The following is a 25,828-nucleotide window of genomic DNA, read 5'->3' as shown; positions in this document are numbered from 1 at the left end:
CAATGACAACTTTATAGAGAAAAACAACTTTGAAAGACTTGAGAGTGCTGGGAAATAAGCCCTGAATTCTGAGCACTGAAGATGAAACATGCCCACCTACCTCCTGCCAGAGAACGGATGAACTTGGCATGCAGAAGGAGAAAGATATTTTTGGACATGGCCAGTATGGAGATTAGCTTTTTCTAGATTATGCATATTTGTTACGAAGATTTTCTTTCTTTTTTTTTTTTTTAAGATTATTCAACTGGGCAGGGGGATAGGAGAAGAGAAGGAAGGAGAGATAAATGTTTGTAAAAATAATTATATCTAGCATTTATAAATTGCTGTAAAGTTTACAAAACATTTATTTTAAAACCATTACCTTCTGCCTTCGTACCAATTCTTTTTCTTTTTTTTTTGAACCCTTTCCTTTCATCTTAGAATTAATACTGTGTATCGGTTCCAAGGCAAAGTACCAAACAGAACTCGAGGAGAAGAGAGATTACTTTTTTTTAAACCCTCACTTTATGTTTTATAATGAATACTGTGTCTGTTCTAAGGCAGAAGAGTGGTGAGAGCTAGGCAATGGGGGTTAAGTGACTTGCCCAGGGTCACACTGCTAGGAAGTGTCTTAGGCCAGATTTGAACTTGGTTCTTCCTCATTCCAGGCCTGGCACTCTATCCTCTGTGCTACCTAGCTACTCCTATAAAGCAATTTATAAATATCATCTCATTGTATCCTTACAACAACCCTGGGATGGGGGTGGGGAAGTGCTATTATGATGCCCATTTTACAGATGAGGAAATGGAGGCATTGTGATGAAAGTCCTATTATGATGCCCATTTTATAGGTGAGGAAATGGATGGAGGCAGAGAAGAAGAGTGTCTCCTACAGAGTCAAACAACTAGTAACTGTCTGAGGGCAGATTTGAACTTGAATCTTCCTGACTAGGTCCAGTGCTCTAACCATTGTGACACCTAGATGGACTAAGGCATTGTCCTCATTTTCTGGGTGACCAACATGTCTCAGAGGCAGGACTTGAACTCAGGCATTCTTGACTCCATCCCCAAAGAAGGCTGACTCTTGTTTTGTACAGAAAGAGGATTGAGCTTATTGGTTTGGATTGAAAGAGGAAACGGAGGCTCAGTAAGAGGCTGAGCTAAGATCTGACCCCACATCTCCTGGCCTGAAGCCCTGGGTCCTTTCCTCCATCACCAGCCTCGGGAACAGGTCAGTGGCCAGCGACATATAGCCCAGAATATTTCCCTCTCGCACGAGAGCCTTCCCTGCTTCTCACCTTCTTTGTCCCGTACATCACCTCCATGAATTTCTCCTCGGCATCCTGGAAACGCTGATCCAGGAAAGAACTCGTTTTTTTCACCAGGTTCCAGATCATGTAGTTGTTCAGGAGGCTGATGGAGAGAGGAGATAGGTGGGGAGTCAGGAGAGTCTAGGATGCTCTCTTCCATGAAGCCTGGTTATCCATTCTGAATATGAGCAGTCAGCTTTGGGGTCCACAGTGTACCTTAGAATGTCAGATCCTTGAGAGAAGGGACTAGCTTGCTTTTTGTCCTTGTATTCCCAGTGCCTGGTATGTAGTTGGTACTTAATAACTGTTTGCCAATTGACTGATTTATCGGGGTCCCCCCTAGCTGCCTTCGAGGATCAGCTCGGAGGCCACCTACTCAAGGGTTCTTCCTGAATGTGCTAGGTGCTCTCCCCCTCCCCGATTTACTTTTTGGTTACTTCTCTGTGCTGTTAAAACCCTCTCCCCAAAGAGAGGGATATAACTAGCTCCTGGAAGGCTGATAGGATTCCATTTTTTTCTTTGTATACTGGACACAGAGTAGGCATTTAATTAGTACTTGCTAGGTGGAGGAGCTAGGCAACCCAATGAATAGAGCTCCATGTCTGGAGCTTGGAAGTCCTGGGTTCAAATCTGGTCTCAGATACTTCCTTGCTGTGTGATCCTAGACAAGTCGCTTAACCCCAATTGTCTACCCCTTGCCATTCTTCTGTCTTAGAACTGATATCAAGACAGAAGGTAAGGGTTAAAAAAATACTTGCTAGTTACATTGTACTGAATCTCCTGATAACACTCTTTCCCCCCTTGGACCTCTCACAGCCAACGAATCAACAAACACTTATTAATCATTTACTATGTGTGACAACCCATAAATAACCAGGCCAAAACAAGACACAGATAGTGTAAAGGGAAGGTAATTTCAGAGGGCAGGAACTCGTAACGGTGGAGGGAGAGACAAGGTGGAGACTTCAGATGTCAAAAGTCCCCCTACATTAGGCAGAATTTCACTTCAGTCTTGAAGAAAGCCAAGAAAGCTGGGTGGAAAAGGAAGAATACTCAATGCAGTGACTGAAATGGGGAATGGAAGATTTTGTGTAAGGAACAGTAAGAGTACTTGTACTTAGATGGCAGAATGGGCAGAAGGGGGTGAGACTTAGGAAGTCACAGGAAATGTAGGAAGGAGTCAGGTATGAAGGGCTTTAACCACCAAACAGAGGAGTTTGTATATCATCCTGGAGATAATAGAGAGCCACTGGAGTTTCTTGAGTGGGGTTATGACACGGTGTGACCCGTGCTTTAGGAAAATCATTTGGGCAGTCATATGGAGGATAGACTGGTATGGAGAGAGACTTGACATAGTTAGGGAGCTACTGCAGTAGTCCAAGCAAGAAGACAGGAAATGGTTCTATACATATTTTGAATTTACTCATCTAGGTAGAATGTAAGCTCCATGAAGGCAGGGATAACTTGGCTTTTGTCTTTGCATCCCTCACAGAGTCTGGCCCCTGGGCAGGTACTTAATGAGTGCTTGTGAACTTGATCCAAATTGTCTGATAATTGCAATGGATTCCCCTGACTTTGGATTCTTGGCTCAGTTCCACTCCTGAGCTGAGGGGAAGCAGAAGGGAAGATAATGACTACTTCAGAGTACCAGAGTGGATGGATAGAGGTAGAGGAGAGGGAGGCAGCAATGGGAAAAGAGAGTCAAAGGGATGGGAATGGGGGGGATATTGACCCTCTATCTACTCCTTGATTTTCCTTTAGTCACTTATCCCTTGCCCACCCAGACCCTGGGCAATCTGTCAGCAGCTGTTACCATTTTGGCCAAAGACGAACCAAGCCTTCATTTCAAAGGCCATTTACTCATTTTCTCTATGGCGGAGAATCACAGAACTCCAAAGAGGAGAAGAGGAAATGTGTGGAAACTACAGAGAAGCAGATTTTAGCCTGATATCAGGGAATAATTTCTAACAATCAGAGAACAATTCATTAATGAAATGAGATTCCTTGGGAGGTGGCGGGGCCCCTTCATGAGTGGACTTCAAACAAGGTAAAAAATCTATTTCCCAAGTAATTGTGGAGGGGATTTCTGTTTGGATATGGAGTAGGTGAAATTGGAGGTCCCCTCGTGGAGAAAGTACTGGGTGTGTGGAGTCATAAGAACAGATTTGGACCTGTTGGTTGGCTATTTCCTGGCTCTGTGACTAAGTCTATTCTCTAGACCTGTTTTCCCATCTGTAAATGAGGGGGTTATACTCTTCCTGATACTAATTCTATAATCCTATGAGATTTTGTGACCTTAGACCTCTAATCTAACCTTATTGTATAGAAGAAGAAGATGAGTCTCAAAGAGGGAGAATGAACTTGTCCAAAGTCACTCAGCTTAGAGCGGGGACTTCAACCCATTTCTTATGACTCTAAGTAAGAACATTTCTCTTGCACCTTGCTACAATAACAACAATTCAGTCATGGTGCCGTGAGATTTATAGGATACTGTATTCATTCCTACATAGGCAAGAATGAGGACTAGCATCAGCAGAGGAATTGTTCAGTATCTGGTTGAGTCCTTTCCTGGCATCCCCAGACACAAGGAACACCTTACCTTTTGTCTGTATTGTTGATGAGGTTGGAGACTTGCTCCAAGTATTCTTTGGCATAGACCACCACAGGCTCTGATTCATTGATCTCCACCGGGTAGAACACGGTTTTAAGGAAGGGCATCCAGTTGATGGCAGGTGCCAAAGTCTGGAAAAAAAGCCAAGGATGTGAAACTGGCAGGCCAGTCACCTGTCACGACCCACATGGGTACAAATTGTTATTGAATGAATGGCTACAGGAAATTTTCCTGACCTGTAGTCTTGCCTGTGGCCTCCCAAGCCTTGCCAATGAGATTTCTGGTTGGCAGACTTTTCCACAATCTCAGTAACACCTGGTACCATCAGGACCTGGAAGACTCATCTAACTGGAGGTGGAACCAAGGGACAGAGAAGACAGGAGGCAGATAGGACCAGGGATAATATGCTTAACCCTACAACTTGATGGCACTGATGAAAAACGATTTCATTCACAGAAGAAAAACATATGATTGATCACACGGTTTGATGGGGATATGATTGGGATCTTGGCTTTAAATGATCACTCTACTGTAAATATTAATAATACAGAAGCAGGTTTTGAACAATGATACATGTATAACCCAGTGGAATTACTTGTCAGCTATGGGGGGGGGTGAGAGGAGGGGAGGGAAAGAACATGAATCATGTAACCATGGGAAAATATTCTAAATTAATAAATTTAATCAAAAAAAGAAAAATGGTTTCATTCCAGGGCCCTTAATAGATTCTCACCTTTAGTTACCTGTCTTGCCCTATAGTAAAAACTAAGGAAGGTGTCCTTAATAATAGAATAAGCACAGAATAAGGAGTTATTCTAGACCCTTATCCTAGGGCTACATATTGAAAATTTCCATTTTACTGCCCAAGTTCTAGATGCCCAGAATCTCCCTATGTAGGTTCTTGGATTTCTTTGGGAAATTTTTATCCAATGAAACCTATGGACCCATCTTAGGACCATATTTTTAAATGCATAAAAGATAGTACAGAAAATTACAAATGAAAACAAAATACAGTTATTAAAATATTTTATAAAAGTTCATGAACACAGGGTCAGGTAAGTGGCTCAGTGGATTGAGAGCCAGGAGATAGGAAGTTCTGGGTTCAAATCTGATCTCAGACACTTCATTGTTATATGATCCTAGGCAAGTCACTTAACCCCAATTGCCTGCCCTTAGAACTTTTCAGTCTTGGAACCAATATTTATTATCAATTCTAAGACAGAAGGTATGAGTTAAAAAAAAAAGTTCATGGACCCCAGATTAAGAACTCCTGCCTAAAGTCTCTTTTAGCCTTGACACTGTGCATTCTCAGGGCCCTTCAACCTTAGCCATTTTATATTTTAAGGTCCCTTCCAGCTTTAACATTCTGTGTTCTTAGGGTCCTCCCATGTCTGACATTCTGTGTTCTAAGGTTTCTCCTAGCTTTAACATTCTTTGTTTTAAGGCCCTGTCCAGTTCTGACATTCAGTGTTCTAAGAAAGGCAGGTCTGAAAGTCTGTGTTCTAAGGTACCCTGTCACATCTGACACTCTAGGCTCCAAAGGTTCCTAACTTTTTTATGCCACAAACCCTTCTGGCAGTCTGGTAAAGCCTTATGGATCCCTTCTCAGAATGTTTCAAAATTCACAAAATAAAATCCATTGAATTACAAAAGAATCCAATTATGTTGCCAGTTGTCTAAATACTAAAAAAACCAAACAAAAAACCCTCCACTACAAAAACAAGTGCCAGAGGCAGGATTAGAACCTGGGGTGTACTCCAGAATCTAGAGTTCTTTCCATAATACAAGTGAAGATGTTCTGTTCTCTGGGGCCAACCAGAACAAGTTGAATCCCTCTTTCAAATGTGAGCCCTTGAGGTTCTTAAAGACAGTTCTTGTGTCCCCCTTTTAGTCTCCTCTTGCCAGGACAAACATACCCAGTTCTTTCGATCCATCCTCTTATGCATGGCACATGGGAAGTGTGCAATAATTGCTTGCTAAGCATAGGAAGCACAGCTTTAGAAGTGGAAGGCCCCTTAGAGGCCATCAAGTCTAACCCACCCTTTTATAGATGAAGAAACTGAGGCATAGGTTAGGTGTCAGTTCTGTAGTAAAAAAAATGAGGACTTCTTTGAAGAAGGAGAAGCATAGATCAGAGCTACATCATCTATTCTCTGCCCCTCTTCCTTCTCCTTCCACTAGGGCTCAGACTCTGTCCCTGCAAAGTAAGCTTGTGCCTTATCTTGCCTGGAACCAAGCTAGCATAACATATCCTTGCTACGAGCAGGTTGAAGCTACAGCACCATACCACAATGACCTTTCTGGGCCATTTTCTTTTTTTTTTTCCTTTAAAAGGTCAAGTGTTTTATTTGCCCACAGTCTAACTCACAAAGAAAGCTAGGAATTAGTTAAAGGTGAAGGCCTCCACCAGAGTAAAATGGTAGAAACTCACCAGGTGAACATCAAATCCTCTGCCAATGGCTCAGTGGGATGGAAGTTACCCCACATTTTCTAACGCTACCCCCATGGGACAAAAGCTCTGGTGGGCCCTGAAGCAGAGTGTATATAACTGCTGACAGACTCCCTGTTCCTGATCTGAAGACTCAGTAAAATAAGAATGAGAGTGTCTCATCACAGAGGGCAAGGAGGCTTGGGGTCCTGAGGGAACTCAAGAACCTGTTTCTTGCTACTGAGAATACTGGGTTGCTACTAAACTTTTACTTTCTACCAACTTGGTATCAACTTCAATGGGAACATATTGTCTCTTTCAATAAAATATAAGCCCCTTGAAGACGGACTGTTTTTGTCTTTCTTTGCATTTAATGCTTGGCACACAGTTGGCACTTAATAAATGCCTTCTGAAGACCACTTTTACAATTATTACCAACATTATTACATAATGACAATAATGCCCAATTATATAGTGCTTAATGGGCAAAGTACTTTCCATACTTTATCTCATTTAAACATCACTCCAGTCTTGTGGGATGAGGACTGTAGGTATTATCCCTATTTTACAGATGAAGAAACTGAGGGGCCCAGAGGTGAAGTGATCTAGCCTACCTTTTGAGTGTTAATATACATTTCCCCCTCTTTTGATGTTTTAAAGTCCAGCCAAATAGCTTTCCTGCTACTGCCCACATGGAATAACACCATGCTGATAGCATGCTTGTTCCTCTCCTCCACCTCTCAGAACCCTTTGCTTTCTTCAAAGCTCAGCTGCTCTAAAACCATCATCTACAGAAGGCTTTTCCTGATCCCTCCAACTGTAAGTGCCTTCTCTTCAGTTACTTTCTCTATATTTGGAATATATTACTATATGTACATGTTGTCTTCTCTCATGTAATGTAATTTTGCTCTTTTTGGAGAAGGCAACTAGGTAGCTCAGTGGTTTGAGAGCCAGACCTGGAGATGGGAGGTTTTGGGTTCAGACCTAACCTCAGACACTTCCTAACTGGGTGACCCTGAGCAAGTCACTTAACTCATCGCCTAGCCCTTACTGCTCTTCTGCCTTGGAACCAATAAACAGTATTGATTCTAAGATGGAAAGTAAGGATTTTAAAAGGCTTTGGACACAGAATGTTGGGAGAGATGAATGGGACTTTTGGAGTCAACTGGTCCAACCAACTCCATCATTTTAGAGGAGGAAAGTGACCCTCAGAAGGAAAAAGATTCATCAAAATGTAGCTCCCTGAGGAAAGGGCCTGTTTTTCTTTTAGCCTATATTTGGACCCCCAGAATTTAGTCTTTTTTTTTTTTAAATTTTAATATTATTTTATTTGGTCGTTTTCATACATTATTCACTGGAAACAAAGATTGTTTTCTTTTCCTCCCCTCCCCCCCCCCCCCCCCCCCGCCTTTCCCTCTCCCATAGCCGACGCATGATTCCACTGGTTATCACATGTGTTCTTGACTCGAACCCATTTCCCTGTTGTTGGAGTTTGCATTATAGTGTTCATTTAGAGTCTCTCCTCAGTCTTATCTCCTCCAACCCTGTAGTCAAGCAGTTGCTTTTCAGCGGTGTTTTTACTCCCACAGTTTATCCTCTGCTTGTGGGTAGTATTTTTTTTTTTAGATCCCTGCAGATTGTTCAGGGATTGCATTGATACTAATGGAGAAGTCCATCACCTTCGATTGTACCACAATGTATCAGAATTTAGTCTTACAAAGCATTTAATAAATGGTCTTTCCTCTTTTCCTTCCTCTTCCTTCCCTCCCTTCCTCCCTCCCTCCCTTCTTTCCTCCTTTCCTTCCTCACTCTCTCCTTAACTTCCTTCCTTCCTTCCTTCCTTCCTTCCTTCCTTCCTTCCTTCCTTCCTTCCTTCCTTCCTTCCTTCCTTCCTTCCTTCCTTCCTTCCTTCCTTCCTTCCTTCCTTCCTTCCTTCCTCCCTCCCTCCCTCCCTTCCCTCTTGACCAACCTGAGGGAATTAGGAGCAGAATCAGGGCTAGAACCCAGGTCTACTTTCTTCTTGCTCAAGATTCAGAAGCATCTAGAAGTTGAGTCTTTCCCAAGGAGTGTTAGTATTTAGCCTTCCCTGTCTTGCTACTCACCAAAGGCTGCTGTTCAGAAGGGCAAAGCACTAACTCCTGAGCACCATCATCAGCCCAGTCTGTAAGAGCGACACCTAAGTGATTGCTGCTTTGTATTCTTGTGCCAGCAACACTGAGATGTTTGGCTCACTAGATCTCTTGAAATGAGGACTAATAGGTTATGGCAGCCTGACAGTCTTCAAAGTGCTTTGGGAAACATGGGTTAGTCTATAGAAAGTCACTGTTTACTCACCTCACTGTTCTCCCACATACAGTCAAGAATGTTAAGCAAACTGTCAAGTGATGAGAACTCTTTGGTCCAAGGTTCTAGATGTTACGTTTCTATCTCACTATCAGTTTCTGCTGCCCTTCTCTAGAGAACAAGTATTTTAGGGAGGGAAATTCTCACAATGTATCTATAAGGCATGTCCCATATCCCATCTGCCTCAGTTTCCTCATCTGTAAAGCGGGGATACTCATATCTTCTGCCTTACAGAATTATTGTGAGGATTAAATGAAACAATATTTGTAAAGCACTTTATAAGCCTTAAAGTACTATATACAACATACTATATGTAATATAGAATATATAGAATAATATAATATATTAACCTATACTAAATACTAGCTACAACAATAATAAAAATAACAACGATCATTATTATTCCTGGCTCTGAAGTAAGTTCTCTATCCACTGCGTGCACCCTCCAACACTCCCCACTGTACCAGATTAAAATTTAATTTATAGGGGCAAATTCAATGCTCTTTCCCACTAAATCATGCTCTCTGCTCTTCTTACGTAGATACCAAGCTTCCTGAGGCCCCAGAGTTCTCATTTAGATCTTGAGTCATCCCCAGTGCCCATAACACTAAATGTTTTGCATCCCACTCCTACGAAGAACTAAACAAAAGACATACCAAAGTCTGGAGCCAAGGGACACTAGGGAAGCTGAAATGATGGGGGCAGGCATGCAAGGGGAGCTGACACCTTCCTTGGCTCTTGGGAGGGGTTGCCCAGATAGACAGCTGCCATCCTAACCACCTTGACATCCACCCTAACCACCTTGGGGTGCTGAGAAGGTGAGAGGCTTGATATGTGTGCTGGGAACGTCACAGCTGGAACTGGCCTAATGAATGGGACATAAACAACTTGACCTTCTATGGCTGCAAAAGAAAAACAGGACCAGATGGCTCCCCCGGCAACAGGGGCCATAGACCTCCCTCCTGCTACCCTCTGTCAATAGCCCCCACCCCATAGCCTAGCATCACCTGCTACCTTCCAACATTTACAGATTCAAAGTGCATTCTTGGCTGTTTTGATTCCCAGAGTAAGAGCTGCAAAACACTCCTGTGTTCTCCCTGTTAGAGACAACTGAACCCCTGAGGGGAAGTGGGAAAGTAGGAAAAGCCTTGGATTTAGAATCAGATGGGACCTGGGCCATCTCTCTCCAGGTCTAAATTAAGCATCTCAAAGTTAAAACTGCAGTCAGACTTTGAGGATAGCCTGTATAAGACCCAGTTCCTGCCCCCAAGGGGTCAGACAGGAAGCAGGCAAGAGAAGACACACAAATATATATTTGAAGATTGCCTTAGACAGCAATAGGTCATTAGACGTATTTTCCTTGGTCCCAGACAACTAGAGATGCTGGGTGTATGTATCAGGAAGGCAGATTGAGCTCCACGTAAGCTCCTAACCATCAGATCTGCCCCCAAAGTGGAACAGACCACCTAAGGGGAGGGTTCCCATTACTGGAAGTCTGATAGATGGGGGTAACCACTTATCAAAGGAATTGCAGGACAGGTATAAGGATTACCTGGACTAGCTGGGGACCCCATGGAGTCCTGTCAGGCTCTAAATGGGGCTCCAACCAATAGCAGGAGAGAGTCTGTGCTCAGAAAGGCACATGTGAATGATGCCAGATGACAGGAGATACAAGAACAAAGAAGAGAAGAGTTCATTTCTGGCCAGAGGAAAAGATGGAAGGTTTCCTGGAGGAGGCTGGATTGGAGTTGTGTTTTAAAGGTTGAAGAGAATTTAGTTGGAAGGAGAGGATGGAGGGAAGAGGAATATTTTCTTCCACGTTTTGGGGACAGCTATGTGTGTGTCTTTGGACAAATCATTGCTCCTTCTTTGGTTTCCTGTTTCCTTATCTGTACAATGGGGATAATAAGACTTACATGAGCTACCTTAAAGAAAGTAGTTGTGAAGGCTGAATAAGAAAGGTTACAAAACCCTTTGCAAATCATAATGTACATTAATAATGCTTTCTGAGTCTCAATGATCTTGTCTGTAAGATGGGGATGATAATTTTTGTAATAGCTACCTTGTGGGTTTTTTTGAAGGAATAATAATATAATATAATAATAATAATTATAATTATATAATATAATACATAATATCCTTATTAAAAGTGCCACATGGATGAAAAATATAAAATTTTCTCTGAGCCTCAGTTTCCTCATCTTTAAAACAGGATTGATGCTACTTGCACAAATTTTCTAGGACCAGAGAATTTAGAACTGGATGGGACCTCAATTCTTAGCAGGTGGCAATGAACAGTTTGGGTATCCAGGGAATATTATTTGATAAGCTTGATAATCATGGGGTCTAGAGTTAGAAGGAACCGTAGAGATCATCTAATCCCCAGGTTCTTCACCTGAGGTCCACAGACCCACATATTAGGAGGTCTGAACTAGAGTTTTTTTCCTAACTTGATAACTATATTTCAATATAATTGGTTTCCTTTATAATCCTATGTATTTTATTCATTTTTGTATATGTATATATTCATGAAAACTTTACCCTGAGAAGACAACAAGACATTGTTCAAGGGGTTCATGACTCAAAAAAAAAAAAGGGTAAGAACTTCTGATCTGGTCCAATTTCCTCACTTTACAGGTAAGAAAATTGAGGCTCAGAAAAGGAAACAACTTCCAAGTTCTCACATGAAACAGTGATGATAATAACAGCTTGAAGTTATATAGTATTTGAAGATTTCCTTCCCCAAAGAGGGAATGATTATACAAATATGATTTTTCCTATTTTGCAAATGAGAAAACCGAGGCTCACACAGGGGAAAGGATTTATCTATGATCACACAGCTCGTTAAGAGATCAAAAAGTTGTTAAAAATTTACAGTTGGCAAACTACAATACAAGAAATTTTGGGGATTATGCATGCTTTCCAATTATCTTCACAAAGAGCAGTAGGAAACCACTAGGTGGCAGCCTTAAATTGCTGTGAAAGTATCCATGGAATCTCGGAACTGGAATCATAAGACTCTCAGAGCTGGAATCACAAAATTTTAGAACTGGAATTACAGAATCTTAAGACCTGGAATCATAGAACTGGAATTGCAAAATCTCAAAACTAGAATCATGGAATCTCAGAAATGGAACCACAGAATATTAGAATGTGAAACACAATCTCAGAAGTGAAGGCACAAAATCTCAATATTGGAGCCATGGAATCTCAGAACTGGAATCATAGACTCTAAGAACTGGAATGACAGAATTACAACTCTAAGTTGGAATCATGGAATCGTAGAATGCAAAACAAAATCTCAGAAATGAAATCACAAAATCTCAAAACTAGAATCATAAACTCTCAAAAAAACTGGAATCATGGAATCACAGAACTAGAATCACAGGATCTCAGAACTAAGATTATAGATTCTGAGAACTGGAATCACAGAAGCTCAGAGCTGGAACTATAGAATCTGAGAACTGGAATCACAGAAGCTCAGAGTTGGAACTATAGAATCTGAGAACTGGAATCACAGAAGCTCAGAGCTGGAACTATAGAATCTGAGAACTGGAATCACAGAAGCTCAGAGTTGGAACTATAGAATCTGAGAACTAGAATCACAGAAGCTCAGAGCTGGAACTATAGAATCTGAGAACTGAAATCACAGAAGCTCAAAACTAGAATCATAAACTCTCAAAAAAACTGGAATCATGGAATCACAGAACTAGAATCACAGGATCTCAGAACTAAGATTATAGATTCTGAGAACTGGAATCACAGAAGCTCAGAGTTGGAACTATAGAATCTGAGAACTGGAATCACAGAAGCTCAGAGCTGGAACTATAGAATCTGAAAACTGGAATCACAGAAGCTCAGAGCTGGAACTATAGAATCTGAGAACTGGAATCACAGAAGCTCAGAGCTGGAACTATAGAATCTGAGAACTAGAATCACAGAAGCTCAGAGCTGGAACTATAGAATCTGAGAACTGAAATCACAGAAGCTCAGAGCTGGAACTATAGAATCTGAGAACTGGAATCACAGAAGCTCAGAGCTGGAACTACAGAATCTGAGAACTGAAATCACAGAAGTTCAGAGCTGGAACTATAGAATCTGAGAACTGAAATCACAGAAGCTCAGAGCTGGAACTACAGAATCTGAGAACTGGAATCACAGAAGCTCAGAGCTGGAACTACAGAATCTGAGAACTGAAATCACAGAAGCTCAGAGCTGGAACTATAGAATCTGAGAACTGGAATCACAGAAGCTCAGAGCTGGAACTATAGAATCTGAGAACTGGAATCACAGAAGCTCAGAGCTGGAACTATAGAATCTGAGAACTGGAATCACAGAAGCTTAGAGCTGGAACTATAGAATCTGAGAACTGGAATCACAGAAGCTCAGAACACAGAGTCCTTGTTAGAAAGCTTGAGCCATTCTCTCTGTAACTTGCCACTGTTGCTCCTAGTTCTGCCTTCAGGGCTGAGAGGGCTAAGAACAATTTTAAATTTTCTCCCATAGGGCAGCTCATCAGGTTCCTGAAGTCACCTATCTGTTCTCCCTGATTCTTTTCCTTCAATCAATCCTCAAATGGCACTAAACCAACACATTAGTGTTTAAGGAAAGAAAGCCTGAAGGAGAGGAGAAAAAGCCCGTTTGAATGTGGGCTCTAAAAGAAGCCCAACGGGGCCAAATAAGGAGAGAAAGGGGTCCACTGCTATACTCTGCTAGGTGAGGACGACTATTTACCTGTAGGTCTCCGGCAGACATTTTATGGTAAATCACCTCCTCGTCTCGGCGCTTCTCCTGAGGAATGGTGATGTTGGCCAGCGCTGTCTCAAAGTCCAAGATCTGTTGCATCTGGTAACGAATGGATTCCTCGTCTCCCCCTCCTAGGAGCTTGCCCAGCTGCACCATGTAGTTCAGGTAGCCTGTTAAGACCTGGAAAGAAGCAGGGTGGCATGGTGAAGGGCATTAGAAGGGAAGCGTGAGGACCTGGGCTTTAGTCCGAATTTGGTCACTAATTCTCATGTTTGACTTTGGACAAGTAAGTCATTTTCCCACTCTGGGTCCATTTCCTTACCTCTAAAATGAGGGCCTTGGGTAGATGACCTCTGGGGTCTCCTCCAACTCTACATCAAGGTTCTCTGTCTTTTTTCTTTTAAGTTTTCTTTTTTTTTTAACCCTCACCTTCTGTCTTGGAATCAATATTGTGTATTGGCTCCAAGGCAGAAGAGTGGTAAGGGCTAGGCAATGGGGTTAAGTGACTTGCTAGGAAGTGTCTGAGGCTAGATTTGAACTTAGGACCTCCCGTCTCTAGGCCTGGCTCTCAATCCACTGTGCTACCCAGCTGCCCCCTCTTTTTTTTTTTAATAAATATTTTTCTTTAAGTATTTATTATTTTTATTATATTGTATAATATATATATAATATAATTATATATTATTAACTAAATAAAAATCTCTTTTCTCTCCCTCCCAATTTCCAAGTCATTGGAAAAAAGAAAAACAAAATTTGTAGAAATAACCATAGTAATGAATAACACGGAAATAGGTTTTGAACAATGATAAATGTATAACCCAGTGGAACTGCTTGTTGGATCTGGGAGGGGGGAGGAAAGAGTGGGAGGTTGGGGGTGGGAATCATGAATTATGTAACCATGGAAAAATATTTTAGATAAAAAAGTGAAAAAAAAAAGAAAATATTCATAGTAAAAAAAAAAGAAAGCAAATTCTTCAATGGGCCACGTCCATCTGTCTCATTTGGCATCCTGACTGCTGGGATCCCTTTCACATATTACCTATGAAGTCTTCCCTGATCCCCACAGCTGGAAATTGATTGCTCATTTCTCCAATCACATGGTGTTTTGTACTCTCCTTATGAATTTATTATATTCTAGTCTGTTTTACATTTGATTTATTTGTGTGCATGGCTTATTTCTCTCTTGCTAGACTGTTTCAGTCATCTTAATCACCTCAGGGTCAGGAACAGTGAAGTGCACACAGTAGGCACTTAATAAATGTTTGCTGAATTCTGAAAGAATCCAGGGCTAGGGAAGGGATCTCACTTGGCTTCTGTCCTTTCACAGAATCCCAGAACCCCAGTCTTGGAAGTCTTCAACATGCCAGATGATAATTATGCCCACCCCAGGCTCTGCTCCAAAGGAAGACTGCCAGGAAGTTATTCTTGACCATAAGTCTATATCATGTCTCTCTGCAACTGGTCCTCCTAGTTTTGCCTTCTAGAGAGCCAAGTAGAACAAGACTAAGGGCACATCACAAGATAGCCCAAAGACAGCTCATGGATGGACCTCCCCCCCCCCCCCCCCTCCTCCTCTTCAAGCTAAACACAGTTTCACTTTAGTTCTTTTAAACCAGAGGTCTTTAATCTCTTTTGGGTCATGGACTTCTTTGGCAATCTGAGTCCTTACTCAGAATAATGTTTTTTGATGCATAGAATTACCAAGGAAATCAATTATATTGAAATATAGCAACCAAGAAAATATATTTTTAACAAAAGATTCTGCTTTGATCCAGGGACAGCCTGATCTCTAGACCCTTCATGATTCTGGATACTGACCTCTTTTGGATACTCTTTAACCTAACTATATCCCTACTAAAATGTGTGAAGCTTCTATAGAAAGGAACACAGTTCTCCAGGTGTTGCTTGGCCAAGGGGAAGGACAGTAAGACATTCAGCTCCCTGATCAGTTCTGGATGCAAGGTCTCTGAAGGTAGCCCAAAATGGCTTTTTTGGCTCCTATTTCACACTCTTCCCCATGACAGGTGGCTATTTTTTAAAAAAAAATCATATTTTCCTAATGACATGTTTTTATGTAATTTAAAAACTAACTTTATTAATTTTAATTTTAAAAATTTAATTATATATAATAAAACATTTAAAACTAATTTTAAAAAATTCACTTTCTGACATTTTGCCATCCATGTTCTTTCTGTCCCCTCTCTGAGATGGCAGGTAATAGGATATAGGTTACACAAGTGCTATCATGCAACATATTTCCATGTTCATCATGTTCTGACCATAGTACATTCATGACTTGCAAATCCACTTTTTAACCCTTACCTTTTGTCACAGCATCTATTCTGTCCTAGTATCAGTTCTAAGACAGAAGAATGGCAAGGGCCAGACAATTAGAGTTAAGTGACTTGCTCAGGGTCACACAGCTAGGAAGTTTCTGAGGCCAAATTTGATTCCAGGTCCTCCTGACTCCATGTCTAGCACTCTATTCATTTTGCTACCTAGCTGCCCTGAGGACATTTAAAAAAAGATGCTTTATTATAAATTTAATAATTTAACATTAAACTTAATGAGATAAGCTGAACATGCTTTAGCAATTAGTTTCATTTATAGAATGAATTTCAACACTCAATCATTTATTCATTCATTCAACAATTGTTTATTTTTCTTTCCTATACCAGGCAGGCAAGTTGGGCTCAGATCTGCCCAAGGGCATCTCTCCCTGAAAGAGAAGAAGCTTATTGTCTGCTGCTTTGGACTTCATGTGACTTGTTCAGGGAAGACTTCCTCCCTGGCTCAAGGGGGTTTACTGCCCTCAGCTAAGTGGCATCTTTATTGTTTGTTAGTTTCCAACACTCTCTGGTGGGGAGAGGCTCAGCAAAAGGGATTACTGGAGGGAAAAGGAAAAGAGGGGAAAGAAAGAAAGGGAAAGAAAAAGGGGAGGAGAGGGAGAAGATGATGTCCTTGCACCTGGGACCTTGAGGAGCTGGGTTCTCTGATTGGTGAGACTCACCTTCTCATTTTCTGTCTTATTCAGATAATAATCTCTTGAAGGTAATCCTAAACCAGACTGGTCCACCTAGAATGAAACAAAATACATACTTGTAATTATGAAGAACATAGGCCATTCAGATCTCATTTCTCAGATATCAATAATATTGGATACCAAGCCAAATTTTTTTTTTAATTTTATAGTATTTTATTTGATCATTTCCATGCATTTTTCATTAAAGACAAAGATCATTTTCTTTTCCTCCCTCCCACCCCCCGTAGCCGACGCGTGATTCCACTGGTATCATATGTGTTCTTGACTTGAACCCATTGCCATGTTGTTAGTATTTGCATCAGAGTGTTCGCTCCGAGTCTTTCCTCTGTCATGTCCCCTCAGCCATTGTAGTCAGGCAGTTGCTTTTCCTTGGTGTTTCTATTCCCTCAGTTTGTCCTCTGCTTTTGGATAGTGTTTTTTTCTCCTTGATCCCTGCAGATTGTGCAGGGACATTACACCACCACTAATGGAGAAGTCCATTATATTCGATTATACCACAGTGTGTTTGTCTCTGTGTACAATGTTCTCCTGGTTCCGCTCCTCTCGCTCTGCATCACTTCCTGGAGGTTGTTCCAGTTCACATGGAATTCCTCCAGTTTATTATTCCTTTGAGCACAATAGTATTCCATCACCAACATATACCACAATTTGTTCAGCCATTCCCCAATTGATGGGCATCCCCTCATTTTCCAATTTTTGGCCACCACAAAGAGCGCAGCTATGAATATTTTTGTACAAGTCTTTTTGTCCATTATCTCTTTGGGGTACAAACCCAGCAGTGCTATGGCTGGATCAAAGGGTAGATATTCTTTTGTCACCCTTTGTGCATAGTTCCAAATTGCCCTCCAGAATGGCTGGATCAGTTCACAACTCCACCAGCAATGAATTAATGTCCCTACTTTGCCACATCCCCTCCAGCATTCATTACTTTCCATAACTGTCATGTTAGCCAATCTGCTAGGTGTGAGGTGATACCTCAGAGTTGTTTTGATTTGCATCTCTCTGATTATAAGAGATGTGGAGCACTTCTTCATGTGCTTATTAATAGTTTTGATTTCTTTATCTGAAAACTGTCTATCCATGTCCCTTGCCCATTTATCAATTGGGGAATGACCAAGCCAAATTTTTAAAAAGAAGAGCTGCTCCCCAGTTGATAAATGGACAAAGAATCTGAACAGGTAGTTTTTGGAAGAAGAAATCAAAGATATCAATAGTCACATAAAAATTCTCTAAATCACTCTGGATTAGAGAAAGGCAAATTAAAATAATGCTGCAGTACTACCTCACTTCCATCAGATTGGATAAAAAGGAAAATGACAAATGCTGGAGTGAATGTGGAAAAATAAGGACACTAATGCATTGTTGGTGAAGTTGTGAACTGGTCCAGTCATTTGGGAGAACAATGCAGAATCATGACCCAAAGGCTATAAAATTGGGCATACTCTGTGACCCGGCAACAACACTAGTAGATCTGTATCCCAAAGAGATCAAAGAAAAAGAATCCATATGTAGAAAAATATTTATAGCAACTCTTTTTGTGGTGGCAAAGAATTGGAAACTGAGGGGATACCCATCAATCGGGGAATGACTGAACAAATTGTGGCATATGACTGTGAGCAAATTCTCTTGGAATATGCTATCATGTGGAATGTACCATAAGAAATGACAAACCTGGGAAGACTTATATGAGCTGATGCAAAGTGAAGTGAACAGAACCAGGAGAATAATTTACACAGTAACAATAACATTGTACAATGATCATTTGGAAAGACTTAACTACTCTAATTGATACAATGATCCAAGATAATTACAAAGGTCCTTGATGAGAAATCATCTCCAGAGAGAAAACTGATGAGCTCTGAGTGAATATTGAAGCATAGTGTTTCACTTATTTATTTTTCTTGCTTTTTTTTTTGTGAAATAGTTAATATGGAAATATGTTTTACATGACTTCACATGCATAACTGATGTCATATTGCTTATCTTCTCAATGGATAGAGGAGGGGCTGGAGGGAGGGAGAGAATTGGGAACTCAAAATTTTTAAAAATTAATATTAAAATATAAAGTACAGGGGTGGCTCAGTGGAGTGAGAGCCAGGTCTAGAGATGGGAGGTCCTGGGTTCATATCTGGCCTTGGCCACTTCCTAGCTGGGTGACCCTGGGCAAGTCACTTAACCCCCATTGCCTAGCCCTTACCACTCTTCCACCTTAGAATCAATACTGTGTATTGTTGTTTTTTGTAGAGTTGTTATTTTTTAATAAATAAATAAAGAGAAGAGAATTGCCTAATGTGGAAGAATCATCAGGCTTGAAATGCAGATCCAGTGTTCTTCCCGTGACATCATGTTTTATTCAGGCAATATATTTGACATGTGTGTTTAAATAATTATGCTTTTAAAAATAAATAAGTAAATAATTGTACTATATATATATACATACACACACACTCATATATATATGTATATACATATATACATATATATATTTAAATTAAACCCTTACCTTCCATCTTAGAATCAATACTGTGAATTGATTCTAAGACAATGGGGGTTAAGTGACTTGCCCAGGGTCACACAGCTGGGAAGTATCTGAGGTCATATTTGAACCTAGGACCTCCCATCTCTCAATCCACTTAGCTACCTAGCTACCCCCATTCTCTTCTCTTTAGACCTCAGTTTCCTCATCTAGGAACTGACACAGTTTGGGAGAGGGAGAAATGAACAAATGTCCTGGACAGGCAACAGGCAAACTGCCCAGGTGTTTTCAACCATCCAGGGCTTCCCATAGGCTAGATGTCTTTGTTCAGTTCAGAGGTTGGTGCTCCAGATGGACCAGGGGTTAGAACTCACCTGAATCACATTGCTGTTGGAGTTCTTTGAGTCGGCACTGACGTAGACAGAGAAGAAAGGGGAAGTACGATAGTGAGCAGTGACCACTTGCAGGATCTCCTGGAAGTTGTCTTTGTCCCATGGGTCTGTGATATTCCAGCCACCAAGCTATGGGAGACGAGAGAATAAAGGTGAGAAGTTTGAGGGCCTGGTGAGAGTCCCTGCTAATCATAGTGGGACACCAGGGTGTTATGATTCTCATTTTACAGATATGGAAACTGAGACTCAGAGAGGGAAAGAAACTTGCCCAGGGTCACATAGCTAGCAAGTGTCAAAGTCAGAATTCAGCTTCAAATGTCTCCTGATTGCAAAGTTTGAACTCTCTTTTCAATCCCTATGGAAAATAGGAAAGACAAAGAGATCTAGTAGAAGGGAGGCAGTGGGCATTAGTAGAAACTTATGTGATGGTCACCTTTCTGGAGTGATCACGAGTCACATTTTAGAGAAAAGGGGTGACATTTTGTTTTTCTAAAGGAAATACACAGAATATCAGAGCTGGAAGGGATCTTAGAACATAGAATGTCAGGGATGGGAGAGACCTTAGAACACAGAATATCAGAGTCTAGAACAGAGAATGTCAGAGCTGGAAGGGATCTTAGAACATAGAATGTCAGGGTTGGGAAAGAGAGCCTAGAACACAGAATGTCAGGGTTGGGAGGAGGAGCCTAGAACATAGATTATCAGAGCTGGGAGGGACCTTAGAACATAGAATGTCAGGGCTGGGAGGGAGAGCCTAGAACACAGAATGTCAGGGTTGGGAGGAGGAGCCTAGAACATAGATTATCAGAGCTGGGAGGGACCTTAGAACATAGAATGTCAGGGCTGGGAGGGAGAGCCTAGAACACAGAATGTCAGGGTTGGGAGGGAGATCCTAGAACACAGAATGTCAGGGCTGGGAGAGCCTAGAACATAGAATGTCAGGGCTGGGAGGGAGAGCCTAGAACTCAGAATGTCAGGGCTGGGAGGACCTCTGTCAAAGAGTCCTTCATCCTATGCCTGATGCCTTGGCTGGCAGCCCATAGGTCACCAGCTCAACTTTCTCATTGTGATATCACAGGGAGAAGAGAAGGAGGAATGATGAAAGGCACCCCTCCCATTTCCTGAAGGGGAAGGGAAGAAGTCACTGGGGGCTCCCTCCACACAGATGAGGTTTCTCTCTAATCCTGGGCCAAGACCATCTGTCTTTCATACATACACCCTTCAAGGAAAAGGAAGTAGTGACACTGAGAATTTCCTCTTTTAAATAGGCTACCATCCATGAGAGTAGAGTTAGAAATGGAAGCAGTTTGAAAAGAACCCTGAATCACTACTTATTTCTTCTCCTCGGCCTCAGTTTCCTCCACTACCAAGGCAAGAGACTGGGTTAAATGGGGCTCTGAGATCCCTTCTAGTCTGTCAGCTAGAGTCTATTAAGAGCCCACTGGGTCCCAGGCAGCACTGTGCTCATCTTCGGACCTATGACCCCATAAGTGTAAGCTCCCTGCCTGGGAAAGCGAGTCTCCACCAACACAGGGTGGCTTTGTTATTATCTTATTAAATGGCATTTACAGTGGACCCTCCCTCTCCCCCAAACCCCAGCAACTAAAAACTATTTGTAAGAAGTTCATCGTTTTAGATGATTCTCTTTTTAAATTCTTCTTCCATGCTGTGAAAAGGTTATATTTCTTGATAACTGTTATGACTTAAATGAGAAGGGAAGCCTCCTGAAAGGCAAAGCAGGGGTCAGGAAGGGGAGGGAGACAGGCAGGAAAGCCTTACCTTCTCAATCAGCTGCATGAGGGGCTTCGCCTTCAGCTCCTCGATCTTGCTCTCATTCATGCAGGCTTGGTAATATTGCTGAGCCTTGCGCTCAGCCTCATTGGTGCTGGCAGTGACATTTTCTAAAAGAACAAAAGGCAGCTGAAACTGAGTTCCCCAATTAGATTTCACTCTTCTTGAACTAAGCTCATTCAGGAAACCACAAGCTTTCAGAACTGAAAGTCACCTTCAAACATGGGCTTTTAGAGCTGGGAAAGGACTTAGAATGTCAGAGCTAGGAGGGAGCTTTGACAAAATGACAGACCTCAATGGAATCTTAGAACACAAAATGTCAGAGGTGGGAGGGAGCTTAGAAAATAGATTATACGGGGCTTTGGAACACAGACTCTTGGCATTTCAATGAACCTAAGAATGTAGAATTTCAGCACTGATATGGCTCATTGAAGATAGAATTTCTGGTCAAGAAGGAACCTTAGGAAATGTTAGAGCTAGAATAAACTTTTAGAACACAGAATGTCAGAGCTAGAACAGACCTTAGAACACAGAATATTAGAGCTAGAGTGGACCTCAGAACATAGTTGGAGATAGAGTAGACCTTAGAAAACACACATAATCCTGAAGTTGGAGGAGACCTTAGTACACAGAATATTGGAGCTGGAGTAGATCTTAGAACACAGAATGCTGGAGCTAGAGTGGACCTTAGAACACAGAATTTAGACCTAGAGTGGACCTTGGACTATGGAATGTTGGGGCTATAGTGGACCTTATAAAGAACACAGAATTCTGGAGCTGGAGTAGATCTTAGAAAACATAACATTGGACCTGTAGTAGATCTTAGAACACAGAATGTTAGAGTTGGGGTAGACCCCAGAACACAGAATGTTGGAAATAGAGTGGACCTCAAAACACAGAATGTTGGAAATAAAATAGATCTTAGAACACACACATAATCCTAAATTTGGAGTAGACCTTATTACACAATGTTGGAGCTAGAGTGGACCTTAGAATATGGAATGTTGGAGTTAGAGTGGACCTTATAATATAGCATGCTGGAGCTGGAATGGACTTTAGAATACAGAAGGTTGGAGCTGTAGTAGATCTTAGAACACAGAATGGTGGAGTTGGAGTAGACCTCAGAACACAGAATGTTGGAGATAGAATAGACCTTAGAACACACAGAATCCTGAAATTGGAGTAGACCTTAGAACACAGAATGCTGAAGCTGGAGTAGATCTTAGAACAGAATGCTGGAGCTAGGGTAGACCTCAGAACACAGAATGCTAGAGTTAGAGTGGATCATAGAAAACAGAATGTTGGAGCTAGAGTGGACCTTATAATATAGAATGCTGGAGCTGGAATAGACTTTAGAATACAGAAGGTTGGAGCTGTAGTAGATCTTAGAACACAGAATGGTGGAGTTGGAGTAGACCTCAGAACACAGAATGTTGGAGATAGAATAGACCTTAGAACACACAGAATCCTGAAATTGGAGTAGACCTTAGAACACAGAATGCTGAAGCTGGAGTAGATCTTAGAACAGAATGCTGGAGCTAGAGTAGACCTCAGAACACAGAATGCTAGAGTTAGAGTGGATCATAGAAAACAGAATGTTGGAGCTAGAGTGGACCTTAGAACACATAATGTTGGAGATAGAGTAAACCTTAGAACACACATAATCCTGAAGTTGGCATAGACCTTAGAACACAGAATATTGGAACTGGAATAGATCTAAGAACACAGGACACTGAAGCTGGAGTAGACCTGAGAATGCAGAATGTTAGAACTAGAGTGGAACTTAGAACACAGAATATTAAGGCTAGAGTAGAGTAGAGTAGAGTAGAGTAGAAGACAGAATATTAGCGTTACAGGGGATCTTCGACCATAAAATGTTAGTGCTAGAATGGACCTTAAAACACAATGTCAGAAGCTGGGAGGTCCCTTAAAACAAAGACTTTCAGAGCTAGAAAGGAGCTTGGAATATAAAGTATCAGAAAAGGAAGGGACTTAGAGATCATTTGATCCAGGGAATGGCAAAGTACAGCCTGTAATGTCACCTGTTTTTATATAATATATAAGCTGTGAGTTTAGGATGGTTTTGACATTTTAAGATAAAATTCTATTGTATTTATTAGATTCTCATCCAAGCTCTTTCTTTTTACAAATGAGGAAACTGAGACCCAGGGAAAAGATATGACTTTCTAAGGTCGTGTATTACTAAGTGGCAGAGCCAGGGCTTGAAAATCCAAGTGTCCTCACTCATAATTCATAGTTTTTTAAGTCTCTTTTTTCCATATCCATGCTCTTTCTTTAGACTGTACTCTTCCTTAATAACCTGGCTAGGCTGCCACTCCCTTTTATTGTATTTTTTCAATTAAATTTTCAGAGATATGGATGGAATGCTCTGGTAAGGGTAGGCTCCCTGACAATTCACAACAGCATTCAGCCTCTCTCTCTCTACTGGAAAAGTTTACTTCCTAAGAGGGAGGCCTAAAGTATAAACCCCTTCCTTCCCCCAAATTATAGTAGAATCAAGCCTTATATAGTTTCTGTCATAATCTCTTCTGGACTTTGGGTCTTCCTCTGCCAAAGAAAGCAGATGGTGTCATGGTAGATAGAACATTTGACCTAGAGTCAGGAAGACCTGAGTTCAAATCTTGCCTTGGACACTTACTAGCTGTGTGATCATGAGCAAGTCACTTAACCCTGTTCACCTCAGTTCCCTCATATGTAAAATAAGTCGGAGAAGGAAATGGCAAACTACTTTAGTATCTTTGACCCAGTTTGGGTCACAAGGCATCAGATAACAACTGAAAAAGATGACATAATAACAAAAATGTGCCAGGCACTATGCTATGGGAATATAGTATCTGCCTCAGTTTCCCCAATCCATAAAATATCTGTTTCCCCAACCAAAAAACCTCACAATGGTGATGAGGTGGGTTTACAAATGTCATCTCATTTGTAAACACTAGCCGGACCTGACACATAGTAGGCATTCTATAAATGCTCAAGCTTTTATTACCCCAACTTTAGGCTTGGGAAGCGTTAGACATGGGGGAGCTTTAGCCCTTCCATTCTGGCACAAAATTCTCCCATTTGGAGAGCAGAAATGGGAGGGAGAAGGAATTGGAGAATATATAGATCTGTCCCAATTTTCAGATCACAGTCATCTTTTTTTCTGCTTAAGGCTGTAACTCATATAAAGTACTCAAAGCCTCATTCATTATTAATTCATTTCCTCTTCAGGTACACAGGCTATTTAAAGACTTGTTTTCCATTTTCCTTCCTCCCTTGTAAACGGCATCTCATTTCATCCTTGCTCTAAGTTTTTAGTTACCTTTGGACACTCATTCTATTTCTTTATGCTTCTCCTTAGTAACCTGGCTGGCCCGCCACCTGATTGTATTGTAATTTAGCAGTTAAATTTTCAGAGACAACAGATGCTCTGATAAGGGCTGACTCTCTGAAAGCTCCTGTTGTCCTGGGGTGGGGCCATAGTCATAAAATCAATGTTCAAGCTGTAAAGGACCTTAGAACACATACTGTTAAATCAGACCTGTAAGAATCGTTAGAACGTAGAGCAGTGGAGCAAGGGGCAACTGAAGACCTAGATTTTAGAACACAGACAGAACTAGAAGGAAACTTAGACCCCAGAATGTTGGGGCATGAAATATCAGGGCTGGGAGGGAATGTAGACAATAGAATTTTACAATATGGAATGTCAAAAGTAGGAAGGATCTTAGAACATAATTTTATATTTTTAAAATTTAAATTTATTTGGGGGTGGGGGCAGCTGGGTAGCTCAGTGGATTGAGAGCCAGACCTAGCGATGGGAGGTCCTAGGTTCAAATCTGGCCTCAGACACTTTCTAGCTGTGTGACCCTGGACAAGTCACTTGACCCCCATTGCCTAGCCTTACCACTCTTCTGCCTTGGAACCAAAACACAGTATTGACTCCAAGACGGAAGGTAAGGGTTTACATTTTTTTAAAAAACATTTTTGCCAATTACATGTAATAACAAGTTTCCATATCAGTTTTCCCAAGTTATATGATCAGATTTATCTCCCTCCCTTCCCTTCTCCCTTCCAGTGCTGGCGGGTGATTTGATCTGAGTTATACATGTATTAACAGGCAAAACATATTTCCATATTGTTGGAACATAATTTTAAAGCTAGCAAGGAACTTAGAACAAAGGATGTCAAGAGCTCGACAAGACCTTAGAACACAGAATGTTAGAATATAGGCTGCCAGTACTAGAAAGATTCTGTGTTCTAAAGTCCCTTCCAGCCTCAACGTTCTGAGTTCTAAATCTCTTCAGTCTGCAATAGTCTATTTTCTAAAGTTCCTTCCCAGCTTCAGCATGATATGGTCTGTTTCCAATTCAATAATCTAGATTTAATTGTATTAAATAAGGCTCTGGTGTGTCAACTTTTATTACATTGATGTAGACTTATTTAATCATCTGAAATTACATTTGTAGATAATAAAATTCACACTGTGGCATGAAGACATGCTTTTCAACCATAACTGACTATGAAGAATGGTTAAGAATGGAGGCAATGTAGTGTGATAGAGAGAACAACAATTTTCATTTCCATTTTGATTTAAGGTTTACAGAATGCTTTAAATGCATTAGCCTGGGAAGGAAGAACAGGAGGCCTTCTGGGAAAGACAGTGGTTTTCTGTGCCACAAGATGAGAAAAAGAGAAAATAGAGAGAT

At 41.2% G+C, this 25,828-nt stretch overlaps 1 protein-coding gene and 1 long non-coding RNA gene across 4 annotated transcripts in view; one reads left to right on the top strand and one right to left on the bottom strand.

Moving 5' to 3' along the window:
* The window catches only part of ECE1 (endothelin converting enzyme 1), a 198,700-nt gene that overhangs the window by 32,870 nt on the left and 140,002 nt on the right, over positions 1-25,828 (bottom strand). For all 3 annotated transcript variants that reach the window (XM_007491232.3, XM_007491231.2, XM_003341004.4), the window contains exons 5-10: positions 21,108-21,229; positions 19,311-19,457; positions 16,428-16,493; positions 13,406-13,597; positions 3,889-4,031; positions 1,278-1,392 (exon numbers count right to left, since the gene is read on the bottom strand). In XM_007491232.3, the coding sequence (XP_007491294.1) occupies positions 1,278-1,392; positions 3,889-4,031; positions 13,406-13,597; positions 16,428-16,493; positions 19,311-19,457; positions 21,108-21,229 (785 nt within the window). The remainder of the gene's footprint in view (positions 1-1,277; positions 1,393-3,888; positions 4,032-13,405; positions 13,598-16,427; positions 16,494-19,310; positions 19,458-21,107; positions 21,230-25,828) is intronic.
* Positions 841-16,594, top strand: LOC130453887 (uncharacterized). The gene is made up of 2 exons (XR_008911533.1): positions 841-1,210; positions 16,096-16,594. It is a non-coding gene; the product is annotated as an uncharacterized LOC130453887 (long non-coding RNA).

The sequence above is a fragment of the Monodelphis domestica genome, chromosome 4 (genome assembly GCF_027887165.1).
Source record: "Monodelphis domestica isolate mMonDom1 chromosome 4, mMonDom1.pri, whole genome shotgun sequence".
NCBI lineage: Eukaryota > Metazoa > Chordata > Mammalia > Didelphimorphia > Didelphidae > Monodelphis > Monodelphis domestica.
The sequence above is the reverse complement of the archived record's forward strand: the minus strand, read 5'-3'. Positions and strand labels throughout refer to the sequence as shown.